Below are 12,655 nucleotides of genomic sequence, written 5' to 3' on the forward strand. Positions count from 1 at the left end.
CAATTATGTGATCTCAGTTGTATGCCTTTACCTAATCAAATCCTTAGTGACTTAAATCGCTGATGAGGATAATTTTTTCTCTCTTACAGGGAAAGTAAATTTAATTAAAGTGTCAATATTGCCTAATGCAATTATTTTTCCAGCGTATAACAGAGATTATTTCAGACAGCTTAAAAAGCAAACAGTACTTGGAGGTTATTATGACTAAACTGATACTGGAGAAGTCTGTAATTTTTTTTTTTTTGCATCCATAACTCATAAAAGTTGTAAAAGGGTTTGCTTTTGAAGGACACAAGAATGATTGACACTAGTAATATGTAAGTTTAATCAGTGCATAACTCTTAATTATATTGTTCTGTGACTCCAAGTTTTGTTGTTCAGAATATCCAATCTGTTATTGATAACTGTGCTATGAGACTACAGTATAAATACTGTATTTTCCAGGGAGTTCATATTATTTGTTTACTTTGAAAGCCTTATACTCTGGAGTCATTAATTGCATTCATTTGAATCTTAAGCATAAACATGCTGTCTCAGTTCCTTCCGTGCCTTATTTTTCTTATGGTTAAATGAGTTTAGATTTTACCTTGGTATCTCACAGTCCATATGTTTAAGAGGAGGAGAAAGGCCTAGGCCCTTTATGGTTGTATGGCACCTTGAGTGAGAGTGTTTGGATTTTTTTGTAGTAACTGAGGGCTTGAATTACAACTTTTCTCAAGCTGAATTCCCTGAATATCTCTGGTATGTTTGCTTTTTGTAAAACATATAGTGATCTTTTCTTTCATAGCTTTCACATACTGTGCAACTTCCAAAAAAAATTAACATTTTTTTCAAAAGTTATGTATTATTTCTTTCTCTCATATTTGTCTCAATAGCTAAGAAATCTTTCGAGCTTGGATCTACGTCATATCACAGAACTGGACAATGAAACCGTGATGGAAATAGTAAAGAGATGCAAAAACCTTAATTCTCTCAATCTGTGTCTGAACTGGATCATTAATGACAGGTAACTTCATTAGAGCATCCAAAAGCAGTATAATGCAAATTTAACTAGTTGTGTTAGTTGAGAATAATTCCTCATGGCTTGGGGGTTGGAGGATATTGATTGAAGCAAACACTGTTTGCTGCGTGCTTGGTCTTGCTTGTTTTGGGTAAACCATCCAGTTTTGGGTAAATCACCTGTTTTTGTGGAGTGTTTACTTATTTCTGCGATAGAGAAAATTAATTATGTCTGGATGGCAGCACTAATTTGTTTCATGCAGATTTCAGGAGAATGTGCTCTGCACAAAGTGTGATTGAAATGTTCAGTTGCAATTGAACTGACTCCTTCAGTAGGTGTCCAGGATTTAGATAAATTTATATGCACATAAACACTGAAATACGTTTGACTACGTAAGTAAAAATAAACTGCTTGTGAATTAAATAGTGAAATTCCTGTGTTTTTAAAAAGCAACAAAGTTTGGTGTAGGGTTTTTTTGCAAAGAGCTCCAGAATGAGAATGAAAGAATAACCAGTTTATTACCTAATCTTTTCCTTTTGACCAGAATATCTCCTATCCTGTTGTATTCCAGTCTTCTGATCAACTAATTTATTTCAACATTAAGTATGTGGGCAAAGATTCTGTTATTTTAGAGATCAGATGAAAAATAAAAAGTAGTGAGAATTTTAAAAGTGAACATATTCTTTTAAAATGAAAAAATTGAGCAAAGTCAGTGCCTGAGGGTACACAGGAAAGAATATTTTTAATTACTTCTGCTAGACTATTTCATTATAACGGGACCTTTAAAAAAAAGGAAAGAAACACTTTTAAGAGAGAGGGGTTCTAAAACAGTTTCATATTAACCAGAATAATGTGTTCTAGCAATTGTACTTCTTCCCATGATGCTTTTTGGGTTTTTTTTAATAAGGTATGTTTTCAAAATTTTCAGAACTCATTAAGGGTGTACTGATGTGTAAATGGGCTCAGACTTTGGTAAAAGTGTAGTGTTCTAAAAGTAATAAAATTGCAGTGTGTTCAAGAGGAAGTACCAGTAACTTGCCATAACTCCTTTTAGCCCTTAAGACAGTTTTTTGGATTTGTTGGTTTAGGTCAGACCTTTGATGCAACCTCATTGGTTTTGAAAGCATTTAGTTGCCTCAGACCTTTCTGTCTGTAGAGCTTTATTTTCACATGCAGAAGGAAGTTACTGGAAAATTCTAGGATAAGCTAGAAAAAAAAATAAGAATAAAAATGCAAATTAAAAAACCAGGCAGTTTTCATGTTTTAATTAAAATACTTAGAAACATTTATCCATCTGCTTGAATGTTTTGAGTATGGCAGTCTGCTAAGTTTGATCTGAGCTGCTGTCAAACTGTTCTTGAGATTTTTTTATTAAAATTACTACAATAATAAGTATGTATTTTAATTTTACACATATTACTCTAAAACTTCATACTGAGCATGAATTATAAAAATTGTGAATCTTAGCAAGAAGAAGAAGTCCTTTCCAGCAATGACAGATAATCTGCTTCTGTATGTAACTTTTAGTTCTTTTTTTTTGTTGTTTCTTAAGTTTTTCCATTTCATTTTTTTTTCTGATCATACTTGTTAGTATTTACTATAACAATCAAACTTTGGCAGTTTGAAATATCTTCTAGCTAAGATAGTTTAGAAAATAATTAATGCCTGTAAATCTTATTCATAAGTAGTTACTGGACAATTCTGATATTTTTCCTATTTTAAAAGTGGCATGAAACTCCAAATACTTGTCTGAATTGGATACTAGTCTGAGCTCCTAAAAACTCAATACAGAATAGTGGAAAATTATATGAAAAGAACATGATACAACTACAGAACTTTATTTGAAGTAAGCACCGGTTCAGCAGAGTATTTTGAGCTTACTCACTCTGACAATATGAGTGAGCCTTCAGAAGCTCATAGGACTGTTCAGGTGCTTGGGTTAAAATGCAAATGAATTTAAACTAAATAAATCAGTTTATTAATTATTTAAGCTTAACCTGTTGGTTTGGTGGTTTCTCTTTTTTGTTTTGTTTTTTGTTTTGTTTTCTTTTCTTTTCTTTTCTTTTCTTTTTCTTTTTCTTCTTTGATACTATTGCGTGGCTCCTAGTCAGAGAAAGTGCCAGAGGGGATTCTGTGTCTTGATACCTTTCCAGTGCATATGAGATAGTAGCAATCTAATGTTTTTTCCTTATTCCTTGTTTTAAAATAAAGATTATTTCCACCTCTCCCCCACTCCCCACCCCATCATCAAGCAGGTTTACTTGTGAGATCCAACTACATAGGACTCATATTCCAGATCTTTTCAAAGTTAATAGGACAGTGCTTTGCTCACTTTAGAGTAGTGAGAGCTGAGGCTTCTTTAAAGCTTTGGAAAACTGTTTTGCTCCATTTCTTTGTGCATAATATTAAGTGTTAAAGAAAACTAGAAAGTTTTTAAAATATCACTATAACTTACAAGAGCTAAGTAGCTCTTAAAAGCAGTTGATTGTTGCTTGGCAGAAATAAGCCACTGGTTTTAAAACTTTATTTTAGATTTCGTGATTGTTTCTAGAAATCCATTAAAATTCTTTCCATAAGCAAGATATAGCTCTAGAACACTTACAGTCCTTTCTCACTTGTGAGATGGTGTTAGAGATAATCCTGTTATCGTTACATTTCTTCTTACATAACTGAAATTTTCAGAGTGTAAGAGCTCTGCTTGGCACGCACTTGCTAAGATTTTTGGTGCTGTGATTCTTCTGCATAAGAAAGAATTAAGGAGGACCATTACTTCTGTGTTTTGATTAGAGCTCTCTTTTTTCTTTTTTTTTTTTTTTTTTTTTTTTTTTTTTTTTTTTTTGACATAAAGCATCTAAAAAGCTTATGTGGGGCAGTAAAAAAAATAATCACTTTTATCTATGGCAAAAAATATGTTCAGTTGAGATATTCTTGACATTAGTTTTAAAATGAAGGAAAAAGAGGTCTCTTCTGATGACTTTTTAAAGAAGTTTCTAGAAGTTGTGAGTTAAGCAAGATCATAAAACACCTATTCAAGTAATCTAACATAATGATTTCTTCTCTAAGTATTACAGCCCACTCAAAAGCTTCATATACTATTTTTCAGACTGTTTGTTATAGAAACAATCCTACTTCTTTCAAATATGAACAAAACCAGGCTTGCAAATTCTTTTCATATGCATCATGAGTAGATTATCTCAAGTCTTTGCTATTTGAAAGGATTGAGTTCTTTGTACATGGTGAGGTGAATAATACACTCTGAAACTTGCTTTTGGTAACCTTATCACCTTGAAGTTGTTTTTGTAGTCACTGCCCTTGTTCTTTTGAATTTCAATTGATGAAGTAAAAATAGAATATCTAGAAATAAATCTTACAGGAGATTCAGGAAATGTAGTATGATGTGCTGGCAAAGTTTTCAGGGATATGTGGGTTTTTTAATAGTTTGAGGAACATCTGCTATTAATATATCCATAATGATCAGTCTGACTTTTTTAGCAGACAATCTTAACTTTTTTTGTGAATCTCATCACTATGGACTGCGAGTTGCAATTCACTTCAACATCTGTGTTACATAATTCACCTAGGGACAGACATTTAAAAGCTATGCAGAAATTGTAAGAGTGTTTCTGCTTGCTTCAGTCGTCCTCTTACTAAAATATTTCCTTGTATTCGTGTAATATTTATATAGAGGATGTTTGCCAGTCCCTACTGTATCTATATTTCTTCTTAGAATGAAGGGAATAATGCAGACAAGGCAAGGCACTTTATTTACAGATACGGCGAGACCTTTTTGTGCCATGGCACTGCCAGTCACCCGGGATAAGATTCCACCTGCGATACAAAATTATTTGCAATTGGTTTTGTAGTAAAAGGACAATATTTTCCCAACCATTTAAGAACTTTGGTTCTTCCTCTGTAGGTGGTGCCACATGTTCTTGTAATTCTGTCTCAAGAGAGCTGTATTTTTTCATGTAATTTCTTAAACATGTTGTAGGTGACTTCAATAGCAGGTGCTAAGATTTACAGAGCATCTGGACATCGTTGAAAACAAGTTATGGTTGTGACTTGGAAGCTGATATGCAATATCTCCATGGCACAGTAAAACAGTGAGAACTTTGCTTATTGATCTTGTGGTGGTACTGCTTACCATCATTGGACTTCTGATTAGTGATGGGAGAAGAAAGACATTAATATGCACCTCCTTGACCTGTTAGCACAGGTAGAAAACCTGGATGTAGTCTCATTATTCCTTTTCTGAGAAAAGTGCTTTCTTCTTCTGTGCTTCCATGAAAATCCACTATGGATAAACCAGAGTAGGCAGTGTAAAGGGACAGTGTACCCTTACTGGAATGATTAATATTTTTTGGTGAGGATTGTAGTTGGAGTCCAAGACAGAGGCACTTGAAAATATGGAGATTTCCGTATGAAATGGAGAGTAGTCAGGAAGTCAATATACAAAAGAAATTCAGTGCAAACATGGAAACAGACCATAATCGTGAAAATCTAAATGTTTATACAGCCTCAGAGTCAGGAGATAGGAGAATTCACCTTTGGAGGGTCTTCATCTGCTTTATTTGACTGGGTCACTAAAGCACTGCCCATTTCTTAGGCCTGGGTATCATAGCTGTTGGCACAGAGTGTATTGGGGTTTCCACACTCTCACTTTAGTAAATTGTTAACGTGGTCTTCCATACATTACAGAAATGTTCAAAATTTTATGTTGACTGCCTACCATAAGTTTATGTAAACCCATTTATTCAGCATCTGATGAGGCCTGGATGCATTGTGGGTAGGGGATAGAGTGCTGAAGATTATTTTAGCAGGACATTAGCTCACTGTGACTAGTCCCAGAGCTGCTGGTATATGTGAATGCCCCAACATTTCATTAGCAGACATGAGCATCACAATAGTAGCTCAGTTCTCACAATGTATTTTTAATAAAATGCAAGATTAGTGAACACTGGAATTATTTTCTGGAAAGATAAGAGAGAAAGTTTTTTTCCTCAACTTGCTTACATTTTTCCTATTAAAAAAATGTCCATTTTAGCTGTGATGAGTACAATGCTAATATAGTGTCTTAATATTGATCACCTTAGATGTGACTGGAGTTGCAATGTTTTTCAAGAGCATTAATACTCCTGTAATTTTATATAATCTGGACTTGTAGATGTAGTAGAGTCTTCCAGAAAATAACTGTATTTTTGTACAATATTTGTCGTGAATCATTCTAGGTGAATACTAGCAATTCTTAATTCTAATTTAATTTCATCTATTCTGAGTTATCTGGTACATGATCTCCCTAGAGTTCTCTGCAGATTTATCAGATATTTAGTCAGCTACATTAAAAACTTGAACTCATAAAAACTGAAAGAATGTAACGCAAATCAATTTTACTTTCAAAATTACTTATTTTTTTGAATGTCATACTTTTTAATTAAATTTAGAAGCAAATTTGCTTCACCCTGCAAATGTTTTGTGAAATGATTTGAGACTGACTGTCAAGTTTTTTTAAAAATTCAGAACAAAGCATAGAAGTTGGAAAAAGAATACACCTAGGCATGGCAATTTTCTTTATTGACTTTAAATTCTGAATCTAGTATTTATTTTTTAAAATTATTATTTACAAAAAAGAAAAAAAAAAAAGCCTTTTGTGATTAGTTCAGAGTAGTGGATAAAGTTAAATGAGACACCCACACAGAATCAGGGGAAGAGCATCAGAAGAAAGGAGCAACAGAGAAAAGTATTGTGAACTGACTGCAATGCTGCATTCCCCATTACTCTCTCTGGGAGAAGAGAGAAGGGACTGGGAGTAAACTTTGCCCAGCAAAAAAATGACAGCTGAGGTATTTTTAAATTTTTTCTTATTTCTCATTATCCTGCTCTGTATAATTGACAATTAGATAAATTTCTCCAAACCAAGTCTGTTTTGCATAGATGGCAAATAATTTCCTAATCCTTATCTTGACCTACAGGTCTTCTTCATCTTATTCTCCTCCCCAGACCTGCTGAGGAGGTAGGCTGAGAAGTGGCTGGGTGCCCACTTGGTACATATTTAAGGTATCCTTACCACCCCATCTCACACTTCCATACTCTCCTGCATGAACTGCCCAGTGTATGTCCTACCCATACCTGCAGTTCTTCAAGGACTGACAGACTCCATTCCCACTTCAGTGTGGGTTTTTTCCATGGGGTACAGCTCATAAAGAATAGGCTGCTCCAAGCATGGATCTCCCAGAGCTCAGTTTCTGTGATTCTGTGAACACCAAGGTAGTGTTTATGCTATAGTGTTTCCTTTGGTAGACTGGGGAGTTGTCACTCATACCTTATTTCAATGAAGTGATATCTTACATAATTTACATAGTTTTTGCACTTGTTGTGCAGTACTGTGTGAGAATGGCACCTTTCATGCCCATGAGTGCAGGATGAACTTCCTCCAGAATCAAGCAGTGGCCGTATATTTGTGCCAATCTGGGTATCTTTGTTTTAAATGTTTTCTTACTTTGTAAGAAAAAAGAATGTGGGGTATGATTCCTCACATATCTCAGCAGTTACCCCAGAAATCACTAACCTTACCAGAGTTAGTCATCCTTTCAACTTCTATTAATGTGCTCTGAACCCACATTATAAAGACTTCTGGGAACTGTTTCTTCTGCATTGTTATCAAAGAAATTAATTTTTACAAACATTTGATTAGAACAGATTTCTCTCGTACTATCTGCAGAGTTTAACCAATGATAAAAATCAGAATGCAGTTTATATAATTAAGTGTAACTTTCTACTTATTGAGGCTTTAGCCTGCTAATTCTGCTTATCTCTATAATGGAGATAAAACTGGTATTAAAATAAATATTTTTTTAGGGACCATTTTTTGGTGGAAATGGATGTAATCAGAGAGAGTAAAACTTTCAAGCTCTTGTCATTATTTGCCATACTTTTGTCTGTCTTGACTTGAAAAATGGGGAAAATAGTCTACTGTTGTCACACTGCTGAAATGTATGATAAATGAAGGTCTGTAAATAGTGAAAATATGAGGAGGGTGATTAAGTCTGACAATTCTCATGTAAAAAACTTGAGATGATAAATATCTCCTGTGATTAGTTGGTAATTTAGTGCAAGGGACTAGCATCAGCTGAAAAAAAATTTATGAGTTGTGGCATAAAAAAAATTTATGCAAGATAGGTATGCACTTGTTAAACCAAAGGAGAAATATCTTAAACTTAGTTGCTAATAATTAAAAATGGCAGACTTGACACAAAATGTGGCTTGATGATTTTCTCCATGACATTCCTTACCGAAATTATGAAAGTGCCATGCTCCCTGAAGGCATGGACAGTGTGTTACAAATCTGATTCCTCAGTGCCTCATGAAAACTGAAAGATTTTGTGTGTGTATATATGTGTGTGTATATATATATATATATATATATATATATATATATATAATATATATATATTATTTTCTGTACAGTTAAAATATTTCCAGTGTTACAATTTAAAGCAGTACAGAAAACTAAAAAAAAAAAATCCAACCTACCAAGGCTCAGAGAAGAAGATGTAGTCTTTATTGCAATTACTGTTATATTCTGAGGCTGCAAGGTGTAATTCACCATGCAGTCAGAATAGACACAGTACTTGAAAAGATGAGAGAAAAACGAATGGGTGTTCCAATGATTTACTGCACTGACTGTATTGTTTAAGGCCTGTCAGTATATCTAGTATAAATATCATTTGGAAGAAACATAACCATGTTCTAAATCCACTTTAGACTATTTCCTGCTGCATGGATTCTAAGCTCAAAATGAAAAAAATTTGCAATTATTTGGTGTTTTTTTCTTTGTATATGTGTGCGTGAGCATAAACTCATCTTAAGGTGGGATCATGCAGTCATATAAATGGGAAATGTGTCAGATGCTGCATACAAATTATCTTTAATCCTGATCAGGTTATTCAGTGATCCCTGCTTTTCTTTTATTAAAACCAAAGAAGGCTGATAAATTCTGAATTTTCTGTGATGTTAAATGTGGGTGTAGTTTGTGTTTAGAATTCAAGATTAACCAATAGATACTGACTTATAGAGGATACAGGAATTTAATGTACGTTTGAGAAGCTGTAGTCAGCTTGAAGAGGAAGATGGCGAAGTGGAAGTTGAGCTGACAGAATAACTTTCAGCTCAGAGAATGAATAATTTGGTAGTTCTGAAAGTACAGTAATAATGTAATGAGGAAAATAAGCAATAGCTTAAAGTGGTGATCATGGTGATGCCTATAGGGGGTAGTCAGGGAAAAAACAAGCGAGCAACACAAAGAATAAAAGTTTTAAAAGGCTAAAACTGAGTCTCTCTGTTTGAAATCTTACTGACTTCTGTTCATACCTAGTTATTGTGATTTGCTGTTTTTCAGAACCATGTTGAAGTGGTCTGAGACTTCATTTAGTCCATGCATCTAGCTGTTAGTCTCATGGAGGAGAGAAGAAACTTGTAAATACTCACCTCAAGGTGCCTGAAGGGAGCTAGGACTCAGACAGCTTGTCCACCTAACTTTCAGAGGGGCAGAATACTCCCAGGCCTCACAGTTCTAAACAGACAGAAAAGACAGGAAAAATCCTGCTCACTCATTAAGTGTAGCCCAAATTTTTCACTGTCACTGTCAAAAACATTTATATGACATTCATAATTTCTAGAATTTCTGTCATTCTGGGACACTGGGAGTGCTGTGTCCTTTTCTCACTCTCCACTACAAGAAATACATGGACATACTGAATAGAGTCTTGCAAAGGACCATAAATAAGATGAAGAGACTTGAGGAACTGTCCTGTAAGGGCAGGCTGAGAGAACTGGAGGTTGTTCAGGCTGGAGAACAGAAGGTTCCATGTGCATAAACACATGAAACAAGGGAGCAAAGAGAAGAGAGACAGGCTCTTTCCAGAGGTGCCCAGTGGCAGGTGGTGGACAAACACTGAAACACAGGAGGTTCTATCTGAATATCAGAAAACATTTCTTGACTGTGGTGGTGACTTACCACTGTCGCAGGTTGCCCAGAGAGGCCGTGGAGTCTTCCGGGTTAGAGATGAGGGTTCTAGGTATCTTCCACGTCTCTGCCAAATGTATCCATTCTGTATCTCTCATACTAACCTTTTCTGTTACTTTGTGTTTTGTTTGTTGATGAATGGAGATAGATCGAGTGAGGTTCTCCATATCAGCCATCTTCCTTGCTTTGCTTCTGATTTTTCAAAGTTTGTCATGACATGTTTGGACAGACTGTTGTCTCCTAATTCTGGAAAATGTGTTGGTCAAGGAAGTCCTAGAGAAGGCCCACAAGGAATGTGATCTATATTGATATCAGCATCACTGATATTACTGCTTATATAAGAGTGGAAAAAAATTGGTGGTTTGCATTCATTCTTTCCATGTCTTACCAGTACCAATTACCTCCTCCTACTCAGTTTTATTTCTTGTCTTAATTTTCCCTCCTCTTCAGACTTTATCTGATAAAGTGTAATTTATCTAGCCTGTGGCATTTAGCAGATGGTTATGAGTCTGTGGTAGTCAGAAAGTCAAGATCAATTCCAAATACTGTGCATTGGAACCAATTTGCCAAGTTCCAGTCCTCCAGACTGAGGTTTGTAGTCTGCTCCCTTGCAGCACAGTATCAAAAACTTTGTTTCCAAAGATAGCGGTTGTTTTCTGTATTGGTTGTCATCCCCCGTCTTTGCAACACCTCCCAGAGCATGAGACAGAGTCAACAGGACTTCCTATCTTGTTTCCAAAGGATAGTGTTTCAATAAAACTAGTTTACCCGCACTTAGTGCTTTGTATTTTGAATTTTCATGGGTTTTGTCCTCGATTACCTTAGAACGTTTTTATAGGTGGTTATTGCCTTTGACATGATCATTTTTGCTGATGAAAATCCCATCTGTGCTTAGCTGCTTAGTTTCACACAGGGAAACTCTTTAGTTTCACACAGGGAAAGAGCCGCTTTTGCTTTCTTGGATCTGCTTAGTTTTACACAGTAGTACTTCGACTACTTTGAGAAAAGAAATCCCGTTACCTCTTGACATGCTGTAGCTAGCCAGATTTACCAACACCTGCCAGCTTGTCATTAGTACAGGTGTTTCAAAGAAGTGAGCGGATCTCTAGTAAATAAAAATTACTCCTAATAAAAAGGATTGTCTGAAGGCAAAACACTGCCAGTAATCTTTTCCTGACTTCTTCCTTGAGTTTCCTACAGACAGTGGGAAGGCAAACTGCAATGGAATATTAAGCTACCTGGAAAGCTTTTTAAAATCTGTGAATAGTAAATAAAAAGATTGGTCTTCTGTTCACTTTTAGAAAAAAAAAATAGAAATGACAAGTCATTAATGATTAATACTTTAATTCCATTCTGGTAAAATTAACTTATGTATTTCTAAATGAACACTTAATAGAAGTCAGCAGAATAACAAGCCATGCATGATACATCTGGTTTCACACACACACAAAAAATGTGTTAAAGTACACCTTGCACTTGTTTTTTGAAGTCAGTGCAGTTATAGTTGCAAAATTATTTTGATTTTTTAAATATTTCATTACTTTTCTTCCAAAAATAATATATATTGAAGTTTATGCTTTTGCCTCTTCATTTTTTTAATGCAAATATACACATATATGATACATTCTCTGAATGGGTGGTAAGAGATGTTTGCATGTGAGTAGGTCAGCTGAAGGTGTTGAATGAATGAATGCTTTCTACTTAGGGAAGTCTTAAGACTTAAGGAAGACTTAGGGAAGTCTTAAGAGTTACATTTAGGCAAGTTTCCTAGTCTGATTTATTATAACTTGTTGCTTGAGGAGTAACATATTAGTAGTATTTTTTTTTTTTGTGGAGCCACAGTACATTTCAGTCAGACTTCACCAAGAGTTAGTGATGTTAAACTCTTAGTTTCAAAACCTGAGGCTGGATGCAGCATCTATAAAGCCTAGCTGCCAGAAATACTATCAACTGCTTGTGGACCCTGCTCAGTGCAGAACGGAACAGAACCCAAAGACTAATTTTTGTTCTCCATCTACTGTTGAACAAAGGGGATTAATGTATAAAACTGAATTTCAAACTCACAGGTGTGTATAGTGGATTATCTGTGAATATTGTTCTGCCTTCCTCTGATTCTTTTCAGATACATATTGCTATTAGCTTAACTTTACTAGGAGTTATGCTGTTCTGCCAATTCATGTTTCTATGCTCCTTGAAAGTCCTTTTCAATGCTACTGAAGTTGCAAATTTTTTTCAATCTGGAAAATCAAGCATGAGCCGATATACAAGGGGAAAAAAAAATCCAGCCATACTGGATTGGAAGAGTAAATTCAGGAGATATGTTTGATTTGCACAATACTAACAGAGACAAAAATCCTTTTTATAGTCCTCAATTAATTCTATGTTTGGTATATATAATACATTAATTGCAATGTATTTTCAACATGTTTATAAATCATACATTAATTGACTTAGTATCTAACAAACTTATTTTTTTATGGTTCTGATTACTGTCACTGAGAACTCTTGAAATATTTATGTCCTTATTGAATTGATTCAGGTAAATTTTACTCATGAAGTCTAGATACCTTTCTATTGCGTAAGATGCTTTTCCATTCTGCTCTTGTGAGCTTTTTATCAACAAGGCATAACAA

General features: G+C 34.8%; 1 protein-coding gene across 1 annotated transcript in view; it reads left to right on the top strand.

The window, feature by feature from the left end:
- Positions 1-12,655, top strand: part of FBXL17 (F-box and leucine rich repeat protein 17) — a gene marked incomplete at its 5' end in the record, with an annotated part of 269,863 nt that overhangs the window by 89,452 nt on the left and 167,756 nt on the right. Inside the window, one exon of the mRNA XM_083884234.1 lies at positions 876-1,006. Within this exon, the coding sequence (XP_083740360.1) occupies positions 876-1,006 (131 nt within the window). The remainder of the gene's footprint in view (positions 1-875; positions 1,007-12,655) is intronic.

Source organism: Zosterops lateralis, assembly GCF_965231275.1.
Source record: "Zosterops lateralis genome assembly, chromosome: Z".
NCBI lineage: Eukaryota > Metazoa > Chordata > Aves > Passeriformes > Zosteropidae > Zosterops > Zosterops lateralis.